Below are 19,696 nucleotides of genomic sequence, written 5' to 3'. Positions count from 1 at the left end.
TCTTTCTTTCTTTCTTCCTTCCTTCCTTCCTTCCTTCCTTCCTTCCTTTCTTTCCTCCCTCCCTCCCTCCCTCCTTTCCTTCCTTCCTTTCTTTCCCCTTTAATTTTGAGGTGAACAGGGGTCTGAGCTGATGCAGACATATAATAAAGCTCATTAAACTTTGAAATGGAGAAGTGTTCCTAAGAGCTCCTGTCAGGCCTCAGAAGACCCGGATTTCCTGCCGGCTCTTTTGGTTTCAGCGTAAAGGAGAGAATGCCCTCCTTTCTGCTGCCCCAGCCCGCACCTTTCTGGATTTCTCAGAGTTAAGGCTCTTTATTCTGGAGACTGTTCCTAAAAGTGCCAGGAGACCTCTATGGACAGGGTCTGGAGACCAGCCTGCATTTCTTCCTGGGCTTTGAGCCTGCTGGGGTCTCTCAGGGGTACAGTTCTCGCTACTCTCAGATTGTACTTTGAAGCCATATTCATAGCATGGTAACTAAGAATGTTAAAGCCAGCTGAGGGAGCTTTCAGAGCAGAACTTGTAGGGTGCCTGCGCCCATGTGCCTGAGGAGGAGCCAGAGGGGAGGGGTTCACTGTAGGAGCGGGGAATGGGGTCAGACCCCAGGATGGACTTTTTGTTTGCCTGGGGAAAGGCAGGATGGCGGGGGCTGAGGAGTGACACGTTGGTCACCTTCCTGGTGGGCACACTGCTGCCTGGGGCGAGGGTGCACTAGCCCCCCAGGGGCGCCTGTTGGAAGGAGACGAAGGGCAGCAGTTACCTGGGCCCCACTTCATTTGTGGGGAGACACCAGGGCCTTGCCCTCAGCTGCCTTAGGAATTAACCTCAGATACAGCCCACCTCATCCTCTCTTCCTCCCCAGCCTCGGCTAATCCTTTCAAAAATCCCTTCCATTTCTCAAGGATTTCACTCCTTTCCTTTGACCTAAATGCTCAAGACCTTCCGATGAGGCCCTAGGGTGGTGATCAACCCCAGATGTCCCCGCCCACCCGCCTGCACAGCCCCCAAAGCTGTGCTGCCCCCGCCCTTCTCCGATTTCTTTCCTCCTCCTCCTGTGTCCTTATCTTCATCCTCGAGTTCCGCTCCCAGATGGCCCCATTACTTCTTTTCCTGACTCACACTCCCCACTTGTATCCATCTTCCCCGCCTTCTCCATAGCTTCTCTCTTGCTTCTCCTTCCTCTCCACCCCCCATCCCCCCTTTTAGGGAAGGAGGGTTTCCAGGTAAAGATTCCTCAACCCCCATCTTGCCCCCGTCATCAGTGCAGGTTGAGGAGGTTTTGGAGGCGTGCCCTGGGGAAAAGGGGAGCCCTCTGTAATTGCGAGGCTGGCTCAGAAGCCACCAAAAGTTTGGAGACATGCCCACCCCAAATACCTCTTTCCTTTACTGACCCCCAGTTTCTTCTAAATAAAGGTGTTAAATTGGTGATCAAGGCCCTTTCCAGCTCCAACCTTCAGATTCTCTTTCTAATTTAATGTTCTTCTCTTTCCCTGTCCTCTTTGTCTTGTCCTCTGTCCCTTTTATACCAGTGTCACTTCCTTCCTTCCTTCCTTCCCTTAAAACACTCTTTTACAGCCTCTTTATCACTCTTCCTGCCACCAGCTTTCTCCTCGTCTGCTTTGCTTTCTTTTTTTCTGTCTGACCCCCTCTCCCCACCCTTTTCTCTATTCTCATTTTGTCTTTTGCACGTTGGGCCATCTCTTTCAGCATCCTGTGTTTTAGGACTTGGGGACTGCTGGAGAGCCAGGCGTTTGGGCCCCTCCTCCATTCGGTCTTGTAGGTTGCGGGGAGGCGGCAGAGGGTCTCCTTCCTTTCTTGCCTCCCGACCCTATAGCCCTCGGGGGCCTTGCTCTGTCTTTTTCAGCCTTCTCTGGCTTTGTGACTGTCCTGCTCTCTCTTCTCCTTCCCTCTGTCTCCTCATCTTTTGCTGTCTTTCCTCTTATCCTCTGTCTCTTATCTGAGCTAAGTCCTTGCCGGCCACCTGCCTCCTCTCCCCGCAATGCCCTTCCCTCGCCCACTGAAGCCAGACTGACATTCAGTTTTTCAGCAGAACTATCCACCATCCCTGCCACCCCCCTTTCTCCTCCTCCCTGTCATACCTGCTCCAGCCAACCCCACTTGGGCTCACAATGCCATTGTCCTTCTCATAAAACACTCTCAGGGTCCCCTGCCAGGGCACATTTGCATAAAGTTGTCAGATCAGGTCTGGCCCCGGTGCGGTGCCTGCGGCTGGCAGGGCAGAGGGGGCTGGAGGCCCAAATGGGGCAGGGTGGAGGGAGTGTTTCCAGCTGCACCTGCCTGTCTTTTTTTAGTTCAGGAGCTCAGCGTCCTTGTGAGTGGGTCTGGGCTGGCAGGTCACCTTGGAGACTCAGGATTGCCTGCCCTCTATCCCCTTTTTTTCCACTGTGAACCTAGTGGAAGGGGATGCAAGGAACTCTGATGGGGAGTTCCTTCCAGAGGAAATCAAAGAGTGGCCTTTCTTTCCGATGCTGGATGCATCCTGTGGGTTCTCTCAGCTGCTGTCTTAGTGTCATCAACCTGCAGCCCTCCCTCTACACCCCTGCTGGAAAGAAATGCCAGGATGGCCCCGGGTACACCAGCTCTCGCACTGTCTGGGGTACGGGGCTGAGTTCTTGGGAGTGTCAGCAAGGTCTGGCTGAGGCCCCAGTAAAGCAGGAGATGCAGTAGAATCTTAGAACATCAGAGCCAGAAAGGTCCTTCCGTGCCTAGTACTTCAGCCCCCTCTCATTACAGTTTAAGGAAGCTGAGACCCAGAGAAGTGAAGTGATGCCCCCCACAAAGTCACGCAGCTGGATGGGGCAGAGCCGGGCCCAGATAAGCCCACGCCTCCTGACTTCTGGCCCAGAGTGCTCTTGTCCCTGCTGGCAGGTGGTGCTGGGCCAGTTCCCCTGGCCTCTTTCAGGGTTCTGTTCTTGCCTCTTTCGGTGAGTAACACACTGGCCCAGACCAATAAACTCCCATGCCCTGTCACTATGAATACCAGCCCCACGGCCGGCCTCTGCAGCCAGCCTCTCTGGTCTGTTCAATGCAAGGAAACCAGGCCAGATTGTGGCCACTTGTAAAAGCCCATCTGGTCCCTGGAAAGATTCCCCTTCAGCTGTCCCTACCATACCCCAGCCTTGGAGATAGACATCGGGGTGGCCTGACCAAGCAGTTTGTGGGGAGGGAGGAGAGACTGCTTCTTCTGCCTACGGCTTTGGCCTCCTGGAATGAGAAAGGACCAAAAGTGGGAAGGGGGTGAAGGTAGGTGGGCCAGTGGGGCTGAGGTGTCCACTTCTGAGGCCCCTGCTGCCCACTCTGTCTTTTTCACTTCACACTGTGAGATACTTTGGTATGGTAAATGCTGGTGGGCAGCAGAGTCGGAGCCATAATAGTCCTTGAATGTTGAGTAACTTGTCTTCGGGGTGTTCATCTGATGTCCATATCACCAGACCTCTACTCACAGCCAAGCCTGAGATTATCTGCTGGGAGCAAGTCAGTGCAGCTTTCTGACCCCTGACCTCTCAAAGGAGGGGCTTATAGTCTCTAGGTCACATCACATTTGGACACTTTTGGATTCTGGGCTGGGCTCTGTATAAGGCAGAATCAGCAGACCCACACCACTCATGACCAGTCGGCTGGGCAGGCGTGGTACTTCCCTCCTGGCAGCTTCTGGTCTAAGGGTTCTGAACCTGCTTCTCTCTCTGCCTCTGTGTCTCTGCTGTGGGCAGCCGGGGTCTCTGTCTTTCTCTCCTATCCTCGTGCTCATGCTGCCCGCCCCAGCCAGTTCACTCCTCCCCACCCCCCCCCACCGCCGCCCCAATCTCCCTTCCTCCCTTCTCCCCTGCCTCCTCTATCAAAAGCGTGGAGAGATTTAGTTCCATCTGAAAGCCGTCGGTGCGAATCAGAGTCTTCCCTTTGAACCAGCAGCGATCTGGAGTGGAGAGCACGGAGACTGCTCCGGCCCAGGGGGTTCATTACTTCTCATTTGATAAATCCGGGGAGACAGGGCTCGGCCTCCGCCACCCCTCTGTCCTGCAGCCCGGCTTCCTTGGCGTCTCCTGTGTTTGGCTCCACTCCCTCACTTGTTCCCAGCTGGCATAGCAGGCAAGTCTCCGGGAACATGACCACCAAGGTACATGTGCCAAAACACGGGTGCAGAAACTTGTACTTGAGTGCAAAGGTGCAAAAGACTGTGTGTGTGTGCGCGCGGGCACCAGTGAACGTGTGCTTATGTGCTGTGGTACATATGTGTCCACAAGAACTACACAGCTGTGTCTGAGAATCTGTAAGCATTCCCAGCCTCTCTACAATAGATGTAGAGGTCACTTCCTAGTTCTCAGTCAAAAATGGGATTCACCCTCTCTGTCCTCACCAGGCCTTTGTGGGAGCCTAGTCCCCCACCCCGGGGATAGGCCCAGCAGGAACAGGAGATGTGTTCACACACAGAGATGGGGATAGGTGGCCTCTCCTGTGCTGTGCTGAGGATGGAGGAGGGAGTTGGAGAGCAAGCAGAGCTGGAAGGCAGTGTCACCCCAGGGAGATCAGCGTTGGGAAGGAGAGGGGGATGATGCTGAGAGACGAGGAGAGGGTGTCCTAGTGAGGGGACAGTATCAAGGGGAGACAGAGAGGCCCCAGTTTGCACAATGGCCAGAGTCTGAGCTAAGAGGCCCAGGGGATGGTGAGAGGTGGAAGGCAGCAGTAGCCAGGCTGGCGAGATGGCATTCCAGGGGAGCCAGATGTTCTGGCCCCTCACCTTGCTTACAGGCCCCGACACTTACCAGCTGTGTGCCTGGGAGGAAGTTGCTTATCTCTCTGAACCTTAGGTCCTTATTAGGGATACTAATGGCACCCACCTCATCATGTTGCTGTGTACATTAAGTGAACTAGTCTTCGTGAGGCACTTGGCACAGTGACTGGCGCTTCATAAGCAGGGCCTATATTATTGCTACCACTTCTACTGGTGGGCATTGGCGGCTTAAAGGGTGACATTTGCGATTGACTGAAAACCTCTTTAGGTGCCACTGAAGGTCCTGCCAGCCTTTGGAACCACTCTCCCTTCGTATAGGAATATTTACGTCAAGGCTTCTCCGATAGTTGGTTGCAGCATGTGGGGCAAGTCCTGCGTGGCTATAGGGTACAGGCCAGCCCCAGATCTCAGGAGGGAGCAGCGCCCTCCCAGGAGGTAAACACAGTTAAGATGCAAGTCTGAGTATAGAGTGGAGATCAGAAGTAGCAGATGGGCGCAGAGCTTGGGGGCACCAGAAGTTCTCTGGGGTGGAGGCCGTGAGTCCAGTGTATTCAGGAAATACTTCTTGGATATTACTACAGCACAGCACAGTGCCAAGAGCACTATCTCTGCCACTTCCTGTCTGAGTCTTATTTCCCTTTACTGTAGCATGGAGACCTTGACCGTCACTGTGCCCTGGATTATAATGATGGGAACGGTGTCTCTAAGACATCTGCACTGGTGCCCAGTACATAGTCAGCATCTTCTAATGGGGCGTTAGCATTATTAAGGAACATTGCTGGGACTGAAGGGACAAGAAATGTAAATCCAAGCAACTCTGTTCTCCAGGGGCTCCCAGGAGACCAGGAAAGACAGAAACGCACACACATGAGTAACTTTTAATCCAAGGCAGGCTGTGGTAAGTGCTGTAACCAGAAGCCCAAACAATGCGGAAGAAGAAGAGGGAAGGGAACCATTCCAAGGTGGAGGCCAGAGGAGCTTTGTGTTATGGGGTGGGATGGTGAGGGCCAGGGTTAACCTAGAAGGAAGGAGGGCTGGGGGGAAGCTGGTGGGAAATAGGGGAGGAGCCCAGAGGCCCCACCCCATGGCACCCATCTGGAGTCAGAGACCCCCCCGCCAGCCTTCTGGCAACACATCTGAAGGACGGAACCGAGCTGGAGATGAGGTCCTGGTCCCCTGTGACCACATTCACGGTCACCTTCCTGCCTTGCTTTTCTGCCTTGGCCTGGGTCTCTGTGGCACCTGGGCGTCTTTGTATCACCAGGCCTTTCCCAGTGCTTTTCTCTCTGTTTCTCTGCCCTGGGCCTGTGTCTTTTTCTTTCCTGGCCTCTTTCTAACGAAGATCTCCCCTTCCCTTCCTGCTTCTCCTCCAGTCTCCTTTCTCCCTTTCACTCTTCCTCTGCCTGGTAGGTGTCTGTCTTTGTCTCCGCTTCCCGGTGTCATTGGCGCCTCTGCCAGCCTCCCCATCAGTCTGTAAGTGTGTGAGTTTCCGTGCGGCTGTGTACAGCACACTTCTTCTCTGTCTGCCTTCACAATGGCTGCTTGAGAGCTCAGCAACATCTGTGATGGTGTCTGAAGACAGGGAGGCAGCAGGATGAAAGCAGGCAGGAATTCACTTAAAAACACACACGAGGATTTGCACTCGCCCGAGACTAGAGCTGCCAGGCAGGCAAGGCTGCTGATTCAGTGCTGCTGCTACGGAGGCGGGTCTTTTGTCACCACTCTGTTTGTGTTCAGGCTCTTCCTGAGTCCCATCCCACATCCAGCCAGTCCCCTGCATTTTGGTTTGCCCTGGTTTAATTTCCTGGAGGTGGGGTGTGGGCACAGGATGGGGCTGACGTTTCACCACCACCCCTACCCACCAGTTCCAATGCAGACTCTGCTCCGTGTCACAGGTGTCACAGGTGTCACAGACGTCATGGCCGGTGGAAGGCCCAGGCCACCGGGACCTCTGAGGCATGTGTGTGTTCTCTGATTTGTGTGTATTCTTGTGAGACCACTGATGCCGGTTCTTGGTGCCTTCTTGACATGTACCCAGTACCTCCTTTTTGTTTGTAACGCCACCTCTGCCCTTCCTGTTGTGCCTGTCTGATGCCTGCACTCATGGCTTGCTTTCTAGGCTTTTTTTTTCTCAGCAGTCCCCATATCCCCTCTTCACCCATCCCCATCATTGCACCAGAAACTTGCAGAGTTCCGTTTCCCCTACCTGTCCCAGCTCTGCTCCACACTCCCTCCTTCAGGGAGCCTCCCAGGACTGCCCCCAGCACCGTTCCTCCCCACCCCCACCGCCCCAAGCAGGGAGAGCCCTGTCCCGTCCCTCCACTCTCCTTCCCTGTCTGCCTTTACCACAGTCTGTGAGCCTGACCTGGGGAATGGGGTGTTTCGCCTCCTTCCCTCGATGGGGTTGCACAGGCAGGACTGTTCACTCAGGCATTTGCTCACTGTCACTCCGTCAATCAACAGACTGATTCGCAACACCTGCTGTGTGCCTGGCAGCCAGGCCCTGTGCTGGGTGATGGGACTGGTGCTCTGAGTGACACAGTCCAGACGCAAGGAGTTTCCCCTGGGCTGGGCAGGGGTGGGCAATGCAGGGTGGACCTACTATAGCAGAGGTGGGAAGTGAGTACAGAGAGCTCTGAGGGCATGCAGGCAAGCAAGGAGGACTTCACAGAGGAGGTGACTATTTGAATCCCAAGGGAAAGGGAGGGAGCAGTGTTCTGTCCAGGAAAGTCCTGTGTAAGGACCTGGAGACAAGGAGAAAAGCCTGGAGTGTGCAAAATAGGGAGAGTGGGACTTGGCCATGGCATGGCAGGCTTGGGGCTTTCTCTTAATCTTGATCCAGGTCAGGATAACCCATGGGCATCTGGCCTCTCTCTCAGACACTGTCTTGGCTGCAGGGGCTGTTTTGGGGGCCAGACAACATTGCTTGCCACTTTTGCAGGCTCAGGATCTACACGGCCTTTCCATCAAGTTAAATTCCTGAGACCCTTCGTTTCCCCTCCTCTCTGGACTCTCTTCTGGGTCATTGCTTCCATTCCCCCGTCTCCAAATTGCTTCAACCAGACCTATGCCAAGAGGGAGCTATTTCAAAATCCGCAGGACGACAGATACCTTCTTTGTCATGTCCCTGCTCATGTTTCCACCGGTCCCTCTGATTATCTAACTGCCCAGGATAAATAGGGTCATAGCTACCATTCAGTGGGCACAGGCAAGGGAATGTACCAGGCATGTCATCCAGCTCATCCCATTTAATTCTTCAGCAGTCCGGGTAAGCGTCATCATCCCCCAGTTTACCAGTAAGGAGAATGAGGCTTAGAGAGAGTAACTCGGCCATGGTCACACTGGTAGGAAGTGGCAGAGGCGCTGTGCAAACCTAAGTCTGTTTCCTAAACCTCTGCTCTTAAAAGGGACTTTGCAAGACTTAGTCTAGACTTGTCACAGGTACAGGTGAGCACACGGAGGAGGCTGGGATGGGGCAGTGACAGCCCAAGGTCACACCACTCCTCCCTCCGGCAAGATGCCCATTGCTGACTACTCTGACTCCATCCTGCTGAGGGGTGAGCTGCCTCCTTGCTCCCAATGGATGGAACCAGCTTCTCACTGTCCTCGGGAGACTTCAACAGGACACCAGGGTGTCCAGGCCCCACGCAGGAAAGCTGTGAATATAAATTCCATCTCTGAGCCAGGGCTCACATGCCACTCTACTCGCAAGCCCTTGACTTGGGCTCCGGGGGCTGTGGGAAGGAGAAACGTGAGTGTGGAGAGTTTGCAGCCTGTAGCTGCACTAGAGAAATGCGCAATGATATGAATAAATTTGAATAATAATGAGGGCAATGCCTGAATTAATAATGCCGGCTTACTCACCTGACCCACCCCTCCCCCAGGATCTCAGCTCCTGCCACCCTAATCCCAGGAAATATGGGTGAGCCTTTTCCTTTCCTTTAGAAGACATGGATGGGCTGTCAGGTCAGCAGAGTTGGGGAGCTGCTGTTTCTAACTTCTTGACCCCCTGCAAACCCAAAGAGCTGGATTTGCACGCTTAACCAAAAGAGGCTGCCTCTTTGTATTAAATCATATGCTGGCCATCAATCCACTCCTATCTCCGCCCCCTCTCTGGGTCCTCTTTATGTGCAACTACCAATCCGGATGTCGAATGTCCAGGGAGGTTCAGAGAGAAAAGACAGCATGGCCCTTGGCCTTGAGGAGAGGTTCCCATTCTAGTGAAACAGATAGGGCAAACACCGTCACCCACCAGCTGCCCTCTACCCCATGGCAAACAAAAGCATGGGCATAGACTGATAGCGTGAGACAGGAAATGCCATGGATAGAGCTGTGACAGCAGGGCTGAAAGATGGGACAAGCTGGAGGTAAAGATCTACCTAGGAGGACTTCCTGGGAGAAGGGAATGTGAGGCAGGTTTGGAAAGAAGGGGAGAAATGGAGCTGGAGGAGGAAAAAGAAGAAGGGAGGCGATGAGAAGACGAGGGTCCTGTTTTTGGTGTCTTAGAGGGAGGTCTTGGAATGGGCGGGGGACAGTTCTGTTTGCTTACACATGGGAGTGAGGGAGGATCAGAGAGATTTTGGAAAGCTGGGTTTGGGAAGAGTTGGATCTGGGGATTGTGGTCTCTGCAAAGGCTTGGGAGCTGGGGAGGGAAAGAAGGGGGAGGAGTCCCCAGAGTTCCGGGGGAAACTGATTTGGGTTACAGTGTGTGACAGATTGGGGACGTGCGTGGGAAGCCCCAGACATCCCCCTGTGCTGTCCCGCAGCCCCTCCATTTCCTGGGGCCCAGCGCGGGAAGCTGATGGTCACAGCACGGTGCCAGGACTGCCCCACCACCGGGCCGACCAGCGCTGGCTGGAGTGGGTGGGTGGGAGCAGTGGGGGGGAGAAGAAACCCACAATCCAATTCCCTGCTCCATTTAGGCTCCACAATTAAAGGCAATTACTCTGCTGTTCTCTAATCAAATGCTCCAGGCCGAGCTGCCAGCCGGGCAGCCATGTATAGCTCCCGCAGCCAGAGGAGAGCGGAACTAAGTCACATGGCCTGTCAGCTCCCATGGGGCTGGAGGCTGGGCGTGTGCAGGTGTGTCCGTGTGTATGCACTCATGCCCTCGGAGCTTGGGAGCAAGGGATGAACACACGGAATGGGGAAAGTGTGCAAGAAGTGGGTTCAGAGCTACTTTGTTTGGGATTCACCGCCCTCCAGGAAGCTCATATGCGTACATGTGGACGCGCCTGTCCCATAGAAACCTGTTCTTATGTACCTGATGCATTCAAGGGGGAATTGTACCTGGAATAGTTGTACACAAGCGTGACTACGTTGGCTACGTACACAAGTCCAAGTAGGGGTACGGTGGTATATTCATGTCTCGGGGATTGAGGGGGACCCTGGCATCACCACACCATGTGTTATGAATGTGCCACCCATTGACGGGGGGCTGGGGGCAGGGGATCCCTGGTAGAGGTGGTGAGGAAGAGCCTGGGACCTGAAGTGCTGAGGCTCAGGATTTATCCCTGCTCTGTCCTTAACTCACTGGGTGTCCTTGGGAAAGTGACTGTCCTCTCTGGGCCTCAATGTCCTCATCTGTAAAATGAGAGGGTTGGACTAGCCTGGTCTCTAAGGCCTTTACATAATAACACTGCACCACTTTCTCTGCTTGCTGAGCACTTCAGTTCCTGAAACCCATTCCCGTGGGCCACGGAGGGAAGAAGGAATCCAGGGCGAGCATGTGGCATCTTGGAGGGAAGGGGTTGAGGCTGAAGGGGGACGGGGGCTGGAGGGTCCACCTTCCCATCCTTCGGCTCTCTCTTTCGGGCCCGTTGCAGGGTGGGAGTGGGAGCCTGGGAGGCTCGGCCTCTTAGTGGAGCCCTCTCCTCACTCATCCCCTTACTCAGTGCCGCTTTGGCTTTGCCAGGGACCCAGACCCGCTTCAGCCAGGAGCCAGCCGACCAGACTGTGGTGGCTGGACAGCGGGCCGTGCTCCCCTGCGTGCTGCTCAACTACTCGGGGATCGTGCAATGGACCAAGGATGGGCTGGCGCTGGGCATGGGCCAGGGCCTCAAAGGTGAGTGGGCCATGCAGCCAGCCAAGCATCCAGATTACCCCATCTTTTCATCCCTCCCCCACCAACAGAGACTCCTGGACCCAACATCCCTTCGCTCCTCACCACGTTTCTTCTCTGTGCTCTAGCCTCCCCTCTCCCATTTCTGTGTGAGTCAGTCTCCCTCCCTCTCCTCCCGAGCTCTGTCTCCACTGCTTTCCAAAACCCACAGTTCGGCCTTTCCTCCTGGCTGTGGACTGGCTCATGAAAGGCCAACGGGAAGCCTGAGAGATCAAGAGAAACCAGGAGACCTTTACTTAAGAGAGCTTCAGACAGACAGACACCACAAGGGGAGCTGCAGGCAGCCAGGTGAAGCAGGAGGTGCTGGGAGACTCCACAGCACCCCCCTCTCTTGCAGGGGGAGGACACGGTAACTTCTATGTCCTGCAAGTGTTCCATGCCAGGCTGGCTTTGCTCCAGCCTCTCTCCTGCCCCATGCCCAGGCAATGTCCTCTCAGTGGGCACAAATTCATTTTAACATCAGCCTGAGCACTTTATTTATTCATTCATCAAGCCTTTATTAAGCACTACGGAGCCACTGTGGAAACAAACATAATGTGCTGGGGTGGGGAAACCCTCCTATATTCCAAAGCAAGTAAAGATACTTTTGGAAAGGCCTCCTGGCAGAGTGAATGGGGAGTCAAGACCTGCCTCTGCCACCTCCCAGCTGGGTGACCTTAGGAAAGTGACTTCACCTCTCTGGGCCTTAGTTTACTACTGTGTAAAACAGGCATAATAGTCGTGGGTCTGCCTGCCTTATGAATGCGTTTGCGAGTTTTGAACCAAATGAGAGAATACGCTTTGTGAAAACACATTGTTCACTGTAAAGCAGTGTAATGATGAAAGTAGGGAGGGATGGTGTATTTTTATTCTTATTGTTGTCCAGGGCTTGAGACTATTTGCTGTGGGTTCCGTGTATTAGAACAGGTAGGGGAAATTTGTCTGTATAAAGCAATCTGTATGAAGGAAGGAGATGGGGCTGGCAGATCTATTGATGATAGAAAGAGAAAGAAACAGGGAGAGAGAGAGAGATCAATAGATATGGAGTGAGAAGAATCAATAGCCTCTGGACGGAGGGAGATAGTGGGAGGGAGCTGATGGTGGGGACCACGAGAGAGGAGGACAGAGTGTGAGGGCGGGGGGCAAGAGCCTGGAGGACGGAGGGCGAGGGAGACTGGATTGCAGAGGCCAGAGGTTCACCTGCCACAGCCGTGGCTTCTGCAGGGGACGGGACTCTTGGTTTAGGGGCTCCTTCAAGGAGCTGGCGGGACCCTGCCTCGTGCATCCCTCCCTAGGCGAGTGATGGTGAGACCTTACCCTGCCTTGGGCTTCCCTCTGGCCCTGGTGAGCTCATGTCTGAGCTGCGATGGCCTATATTTCTTAGCGCCCACACACCCTCCCCTCTTTCTCTCCTTTTCTCCCTGCTGTCTGCCTTTTTTTTTTTTTTTTCCCCTCTTTCTTTCCTATTATTTTGAGAGACATTTGTCTGCAAACAGCTTCGGAGATTTCATCCGCTTCTGTTCAGCTCCCCCCTTCTTCTCTCCCCCATCACTCCTTCTGCTTTGTGGCTCCCATCCTCACTGTAGGAGGCTGTGACATCACAGTGTCTGCATGGGGACCTCATCCTCGTCAAGGGCCCCTGGGGGGGCGGGTCCCGGGAGAGGGTGGAGGGAGGAGTGCTGGCCCTGGAATGGGATGCGGACCCTGACGTGGGGAGAGGATGCACCCTTGGGGGCAGGGTGGTCTAGGTCGATCCCCAGGTTGGGGCTGGGCTCACCTGGGCTCGCCCTTTCTGTTCCTGCAGCCTGGCCACGGTACCGGGTCGTGGGCTCTGCAGACGCCGGGCAGTACAACCTGGAGATCACAGATGCCGAGCTCTCTGACGACGCCTCTTACGAGTGCCAGGCCACGGAGGCCGCCCTGCGCTCCCGGCGAGCGAAACTCACCGTGCTCAGTAATAACCCCCGACATCCTGCAGGGCCCCCAGCCTCCTGTCTCTTTCTCTTGGCATCCTGGCTGTCCCCCGCTTCTCCAATTTCCTCTTTTATTTCCCAGCTTCTCCCTCTCTATTCCTGGCCTCATGTCTGCCCCCACTGTCTCCCTAGCTTTCCCTCCCCAAATCCTTTAAACTTCTTCCAAAGCCAAGTTCAGATAGAAGAGGAAAAAATGGGCATGTGGGCAGCCACTGCTGGACATGTGGACTGTGTGAGCTCTGGCATCCTCTCTGCCCCTGCCTGTGCCCAGGCCACGCAGGGACGGGGCTCTGCCTTCTGAATACAAAGCTCTCCCCACCAGAGTGGGGGCATGTTGGGGTGATGGGGACCGGGCCTCTCCTGGCAGATGGGCTTGTTGGAAGCTTCTCCCTTCCTCTCCCTCTCAGCTGCCTCGGAGCCCCAGAAACTACCCCCTTGGCTCCTTTTCCTTGAACTCAGCCCCTCTTCCCTTCGCTCCCTCCTTTCCCCCCTCAGCACACACCCCTTCTTCTCTGCTTCACCTAGAGCCCCCCTCAGGGAACAGGGGAGCAGGACTGGGCTTTGAGGGCTGAGAACTGGGTGGGGGGGCGGGGCAGGCAGCGGTCCTGGCTGAGTCTGCAGGAGCTGCTGGAGGAGGGCTTGTCTCGGAAGCCGAGCCCCCCGGCTGCTGCCCATGGGATACAGAACAGATGTCCCTCTATGGCAACACCCAGGGCCATTTGCATAATGAGGGGATTCTCTCCTGCACGCAGTACGGAATGAGGCCAGCTCTGACACGCCTTCGCCTCCCCCGTTCCATGCCTTCCCCTCCCTGGCGGTACCTCCAGCTCCATCAGTCTTTCTGTCTCCCTCAAGCCCTGGCGCTCGGGCTGGGCCTCTGCCTCTGCTCTGCTTGTCTCCGGCCTGGCTCTGTCTGCCTGTGACCCTCTTTCTTCCTCTTTGTCATCCACTCTGTCCCTTTCTTTTTTCCTGCCTCCACTTGATCTGTCCTGCTCCCTCTATTTTCTCTCCCCAATCCTGAAATCATTGAAGTGGGGGACGCCCCCAGGAGGGATGGGAGAAAGGAGGGGGGAGCTGAGATGAGTGAGTGTGGACACAAGGAATGTTCTTACTTGGGGGAGAAAGGTGAGAACATGACAAGTCATCTGAGTGCGGTGGGAAGAGGCCTGGACTGGGAGTCAGGAGACCTGGTCCATTTTGGCTCCATGACCCTGAAGAGGTCATAACCTCTGGACAACAGTTTTCTCATCGGTAACATGGCATAATGCTGCCAGGCTTTTCTTAGCAACTGCCGCTTTGCTGCTCCCTGAGCAGGGAGTTGTAAACTCCGAAGGTCTTGGGCAGATGTGAGGTGTCAGAAGAAGTGAGGACTGGGGGGACCCGACAGCCAGTTTCTCTGGATGTAAAGACCCTGAAGGACTAGGACTCAGGGCTGGTGGATGACTTGCTTTTCCTCTCCGGTGAGGACAAATGGAAAGAATTAACAAGGAGCAGGATGGAGGTTAGGGCGCAAGAGTTAGCTCACCAGCAGGGGTAGGCATGGGATGCCAAGACATCCATCCACTTCCATTCCTCGTTGGAGAGTGTATGGGCCCCGACGCTGGACCAGGCATTCCAAGGGAACGTGAGATTCTTAGGAGACCTTCTGTCTTTCTCCCTCCCTAACTGCTTTGGCTTGGATCCTGGAAGGTGCTACTTCTAGACTGGAGAACTCCCATTCTAATGAGGGGCCCCTGATACTCTCCCTTCCCTCTCCTACCCCAGCACAGAGACGGAGAAATAGAGAGAGATGAGTAAAGGCCAACCAAGCCCATAGATATCCCAGGAACTTCATAATGGCATCCAGTGTCTTGGTTCAATCAGGGAAGGCTTCCTGGCAGAGGAGAATATCGATGGGAACCCTAGATGGAGGAGTACCTTGTTTACAAAAGCTTGCGAGTCAGCGAGGGAGGAGCCGACTGGCTTGTTTGCAGGGCACAGTCAGTGCTGAGGGTGTGGGCCTTCATAGCCTGTCTGATTTAGGTGGATGAGGGGAGCAGGAGGAGGCCCCAAGAGTAAAAGAGATGAAAGATGAACCCGGCTACTCCTTTCCCCTCCCTCCCCGCCCTTGTCTCTCTGGAATTCTCACACTCCCTGCCCCCTGCAGCCACGTGGAGGCACTGAGAAGGCAAGACGTTTGTGCATCCTCCCTGCTCACCTGCTTGCACACAGCCTTCGTTCATGGCAGCCTGGGGCTCGGAGACGGGGCAGGGCCGAGAGTGGGCTGTGTTCACTGCTTGGAATCAGCCTCCCTGTACACGGCCAGCCTCGTCACCTCGCCTCCCCTGTAGCCATGCCCCTCAGTGGCCCACCCCAGACCAGCCCAGGTCACAGAATGGCCTTTCATTCTTCCTGCCTCAGGACTCTGAGAAGCTGCCTCCCACTCCCTCGCAGACGCGGACGCAGGCATAATATGTATCTACAGACCCACGGCTCCCTCGTTACTCACAGCAACAACCGCTCGAGTGCAGTGGTAATGGGCATGGCTTCGGCGGGCCTGGTCCACATCCCAGCCCTGACGTTCAGCTCACTCTCCTGTCCCTGAGCACAATGGCCTAAACTCCCTGAGCCTCAGTACCTTGTCTGTAAATGGGGGTTAATGGTATTTACCATGAAAGGATTAATGAAATATACTTTGTGGTGAGGATGAAATGAAATCGTATACGTGAGGCACTTGAGCTGACATGCGGTGGGCGTTCAGTGAATGGTGGAGATGCCGTCGATCACGTTACAGTTTACAGTCGGCTTCATATCCTTGGTCTCCTTTCACCTTCACAGTAACGACTCTGGGGGACAGATGTCAACGTGCTTTTTGAATTTTACAAACAAGGAAGCTGAGGCCTCAGACACATGTACATAATGATATACAGATTTAAGTCACAAATCCTAAGAATGTGTTCATAAACATACACAGGGACACACGCCTAACTGAGCATGGTAGTGATGGATAAGCAGACACCCCAACAGCCTTATTTTCCTTTTTGCCCCAGATACGAAGAGAAAGGTGGGCTAGTGGCAGAGGTGACAGGTGGGCGGCCTTCCCTGAACAAAGGGCGAGGGTCAGCGTTACAAGGGAAGGGAGAGTCGATGGAAGGAGAAGCCTTCCCCTCCTCTGCCCATCCAGGACTGTCCTCCTGGGGTGTGGCAGCAAGGTGTGACCTTGGAGGGGCCCACGCAGACCAGGAGACCCCGAGTGGCAGCTCTTTATCCATCTCTCTCCTTCCCACCCTGTTTACAAATCTGCGCCCATCTGGCATTGGAGCCAGGTACGCCAGTGAGCAAAGAGGAAGAGCCCGGGATTCAGCGATCATTCACCAGTCAGGAGTTGGAGGCACTTCTGCCTCTTGTCCGAGCAGTAAAGTGAACCCACTGCACACGTCACACGTGCCCTGCACACGATAGTCCATATACAGCCCGCATCTGGCCTTCATGAGGGCCCCGGGAATGAGCAACGTATGTCTCTATTGAAGAAACTGTGACTTGAGGGCCTCACCCAAGATCACATGACAGGTGGATAAAGGGGCCAGGATTTGAAACTGGGGCAGCCTGATTCTACAACCCATGCTTTTCACACCCTCCCACTCTGCATGCATGAATTGAGCAGAGTACTGGGATGGGCTACAAGTGGTTCCTGTCTCCTAGAAACCCCAACATGGAGACTGTCATTTCATAAACTACAGGACAGCCCCACCCACAACTGGACTCATGGGCCTCCCAGGGTCCCCTCTCAAGGGTTCCCTCGGAAAGGCCCCTCTGAGTCTTTCTGATCTTTCCCAGCAAAAAGCAAACAAAACCCTTTCACATTGCTGGCCAATGAACATGAGGTGGACCAGAAATCAAAATTATAATCCAAACCCTTCTGCCTTTATTTCGTCAATCACTTAGCCACTAATTCAGCTAATATCCCCCAGGATGTGCGATCAACCAACCTCTGCACTAGATCTTGGGGCTTTAAGAGAAAATAAGAAGCAGCCCCTGCTCCCAGGGAACTTGCAGTCTGGTTCACCTGAGCATTTAGAAGCCTATGGGAATAGGACAGGGAGAGGCTCCCCCCTATTTTCTAGTATCAGACATCTGATTGATTCAATTCCTTAAGCATTTAGCCAGAGCCTGCTTTGGTCATGTTCTAGGCACTGGAGACTGTATAAATATTAGTGAGATGGAGTTCCTGCTTTTTCAGGGATGGCAGTTTGGGTTGGGGAGGGGGCATGGATAATCATCTTAAGTAATGCAAACACAAGGTAGATAGTGCTCGGAGCTCCAAGTGACTGGCTGGGAACCACCAAGGTGGTGATTGAGGGGGATGTGGCATGGAGGGCCCTGTGCGGCAGCTGGGATGTGAACAGGATGGACAGCAGTTCAAGAGAAGCGCTGAGGGAAAGAACTGCAAAAACGAGACGAGGAGATGCGAAAGTGCAGGACTTGGCCTGAGGAACCCTGGACGGCAGGCAGAGATGCTTGCAACTCATGCCCATGGCAGCTGGTAGACATGGAAGGTGTTTGAGCAGGGAAGTGGCACGGTCTTACCTGCTCTCTAGAGAAAATAACCTGCCAGCGTGATGGATGGGTTAAGGCCAGCAGGGACTGGAGGCAGGGAGTCCATTTCGGAGGTTGGCTGCCCCAGGGCAGAGGCGCACACCGGAGGGAATGGACATAAGAAACTCCGTGGAGGTAGCCACCTTTCTGTGCCAGGCCCCCCAGGCCACAGGAGCAACAGATACAGTGATTATAAATTAGGGGGTAAGGATGGTCCTGCCCTGCCAAGGGGTCGACATGCAGAGGGAGAGATGCCTCCAGGGCCAGGGATTTTGGTCATTCGGGCAGTGTTGGCTGCATCCTGGACTGACTCTGCTCTGCTCTGCTCTTCTCCACAGTCCCCCCAGAGGACACCAGGATCGATGGCGGTCCTGTGATTCTGCTGCAGGCAGGCGCCCCCCACAACCTCACGTGCCGAGCCTTCAACGCCAAGCCTGCTGCCACCATCATCTGGTTCCGGGATGGAGCGCAGCAGGAAGGTGCCGTAGCCAGCACGGTGAGACCCTGCCTGTTCCCCCAGATCCTCCTGGGCCACATCCAGTTCACCTTTCCTTTCCCACGTGGATCTGACCACAGACTCGGGGAGACAGATGTGAACAGGGGCCTCAGAGACCATCTGGTCCAATCCTCCCATTAAATAGTTGGGAAAGTTGAGGTCCGGAGAAGAGAAGTGAATTCCCAGGTTCACAGGGCCAGTCAACAGTTAGCAGAGACTGAGAATAATACTGAAAATAGCTACATTGATTAAGCCCCTACTGTGTACCAGGCACTGTGCATGCTAAGATCTTTATGGACAGTCTCTCTTAAACCTCACAGGAGTTTCCTAAATTAGGTGATATTTCTAACTCACAAAGAATGAACTGATGGTCAGAGAGGCTGAGTCACTTGCCAGGGTCACAAAGCTGACATGCAGCAGAGCTGGAGTTTGTGCCTGCATCAGAATGTGGTCTCTCGCTACTGAGCCCCTCGACTTTCTTCCCCCAGCCTCTAGTTGGTGCATGTTCCCAGTCGGCGCAACTAAGAGCTTGGGGAGGCAGGGATTACGTGTACGTGTTATAGATGAGGAACCTATGGCAGAGAAAGACATCAAGTGACTTGCTCGGGGTCACATGGCAAAGTTGACGGTGGAGCTGGAATTAGAATCCAGATCTCCTGTTTGGAGCTCCTCCTGTCAGCTGTGGATGAGCACATACGTACCCAGCCCTTTGCTAGATGCTTCAGGAGACAGTTCTCTTTGAGGCGAGAGAGAATGCTCACCTGTGTGCCTTGGAGTGTGTGGCCCCAGGGAGTGAGTACCCAGATTAGCTCTGCCCTTGACGCTCTGTATGACCTTGGACAATTCACTTGTCTCTGGCCTTCGTTTCACCCTTTGACAAGTGGCAATTTGGCTTCAGTGGTGCTTAACTTTTTCACTACCAAGAACTCCGTTATTTTTTTCCTCTAGGGCTTCATGTTTTGAATATTTTGGCAACCAAACAAACTGATTGGTGAATGGCCATTTGCCATCCACCCCCCTTTTTTATACTCATTAAAGACACGATGGAGCTTTGAAGCAGCAGGAGGGAGCTGGTGTTACTGCACTGGGCTGGTGCTGTTCTGGTACCACATCGGGCCCAGCAAGGATGCCTATATTGCTGTCAAACTGTGGGCCCCTACTTTGCTTAACAGTATGGTTTCCCTTAGGCAGTGTACAATATGGAAAACAGCCCAAGTGTTCCTATGATCATGTCCAGGGACCTCAGGTTGGATATCACTGAGCTGGTATGAGATTTTGAGCCTGTGAGTCCCTTCCCTGCCCTCAAGGAGTTTACGGTCTAGCAGGAGAGAGCCAGCACTGAAACACACATGCACGGTGCCTAAGAGGCAAGGCTGGATGTGACCAGAGCGGTGTGGAGGACAGCCTGCCTGCAAGGGGCACAAGTTCAGGCTGGGGAGAGAATCCTGAGGGCTGGGATAGCAAAGGAAGTCTTTCCAGAAGAGGAGGGACTTGGGCTGGACTCGGGGGATTCCAGGAACGGGACTCAAAACCGTGGGGAAAACTGTACAACACACAGAGTGAACTCTAATGTAAACTATGGGCTTTCGTTAGTATTGGTACCAACGTTGGTTCATCAGTTGTACCACATGTGTCACACTAGTGCATCATGTTAATTAATAATAGGGGAAACTGGGGGGCCAGAGAGGAGGGTATACAGGAACTCTCTGTATTTTCTATTCAACTTTTCTGTAAACTTAAAACTTCTGGGGCTTCCCTGGTGGCGCAGTGGTTGAGAGTCCGCCTGCCGATGCAGGAGACACGG

At 54.2% G+C, this 19,696-nt stretch overlaps 1 protein-coding gene across 3 annotated transcripts in view; it reads left to right on the top strand.

Annotated features, from left to right (window-relative positions):
- KIRREL1 (kirre like nephrin family adhesion molecule 1) overlaps positions 1–19,696 on the top strand; it is a 102,655-nt gene that overhangs the window by 69,138 nt on the left and 13,821 nt on the right. For 2 of the 3 annotated variants that reach the window (XM_007119676.4, XM_007119675.4), the window contains exons 2-4: positions 10,663–10,812; positions 12,653–12,802; positions 17,735–17,892. In XM_007119676.4, the coding sequence (XP_007119738.1) occupies positions 10,663–10,812; positions 12,653–12,802; positions 17,735–17,892 (458 nt within the window). The remainder of the gene's footprint in view (positions 1–10,662; positions 10,813–12,652; positions 12,803–17,734; positions 17,893–19,696) is intronic. The other variant, XM_055084280.1, reaches the window with a different exon arrangement.

This window comes from Physeter macrocephalus, chromosome 4 (genome assembly GCF_002837175.3).
Source record: "Physeter macrocephalus isolate SW-GA chromosome 4, ASM283717v5, whole genome shotgun sequence".
NCBI classification, from domain to species: Eukaryota; Metazoa; Chordata; class Mammalia; order Artiodactyla; family Physeteridae; genus Physeter; species Physeter macrocephalus.
Note: the sequence above shows the minus strand (reverse complement) of the source record. Positions and strands in the feature narration are given on the sequence as shown.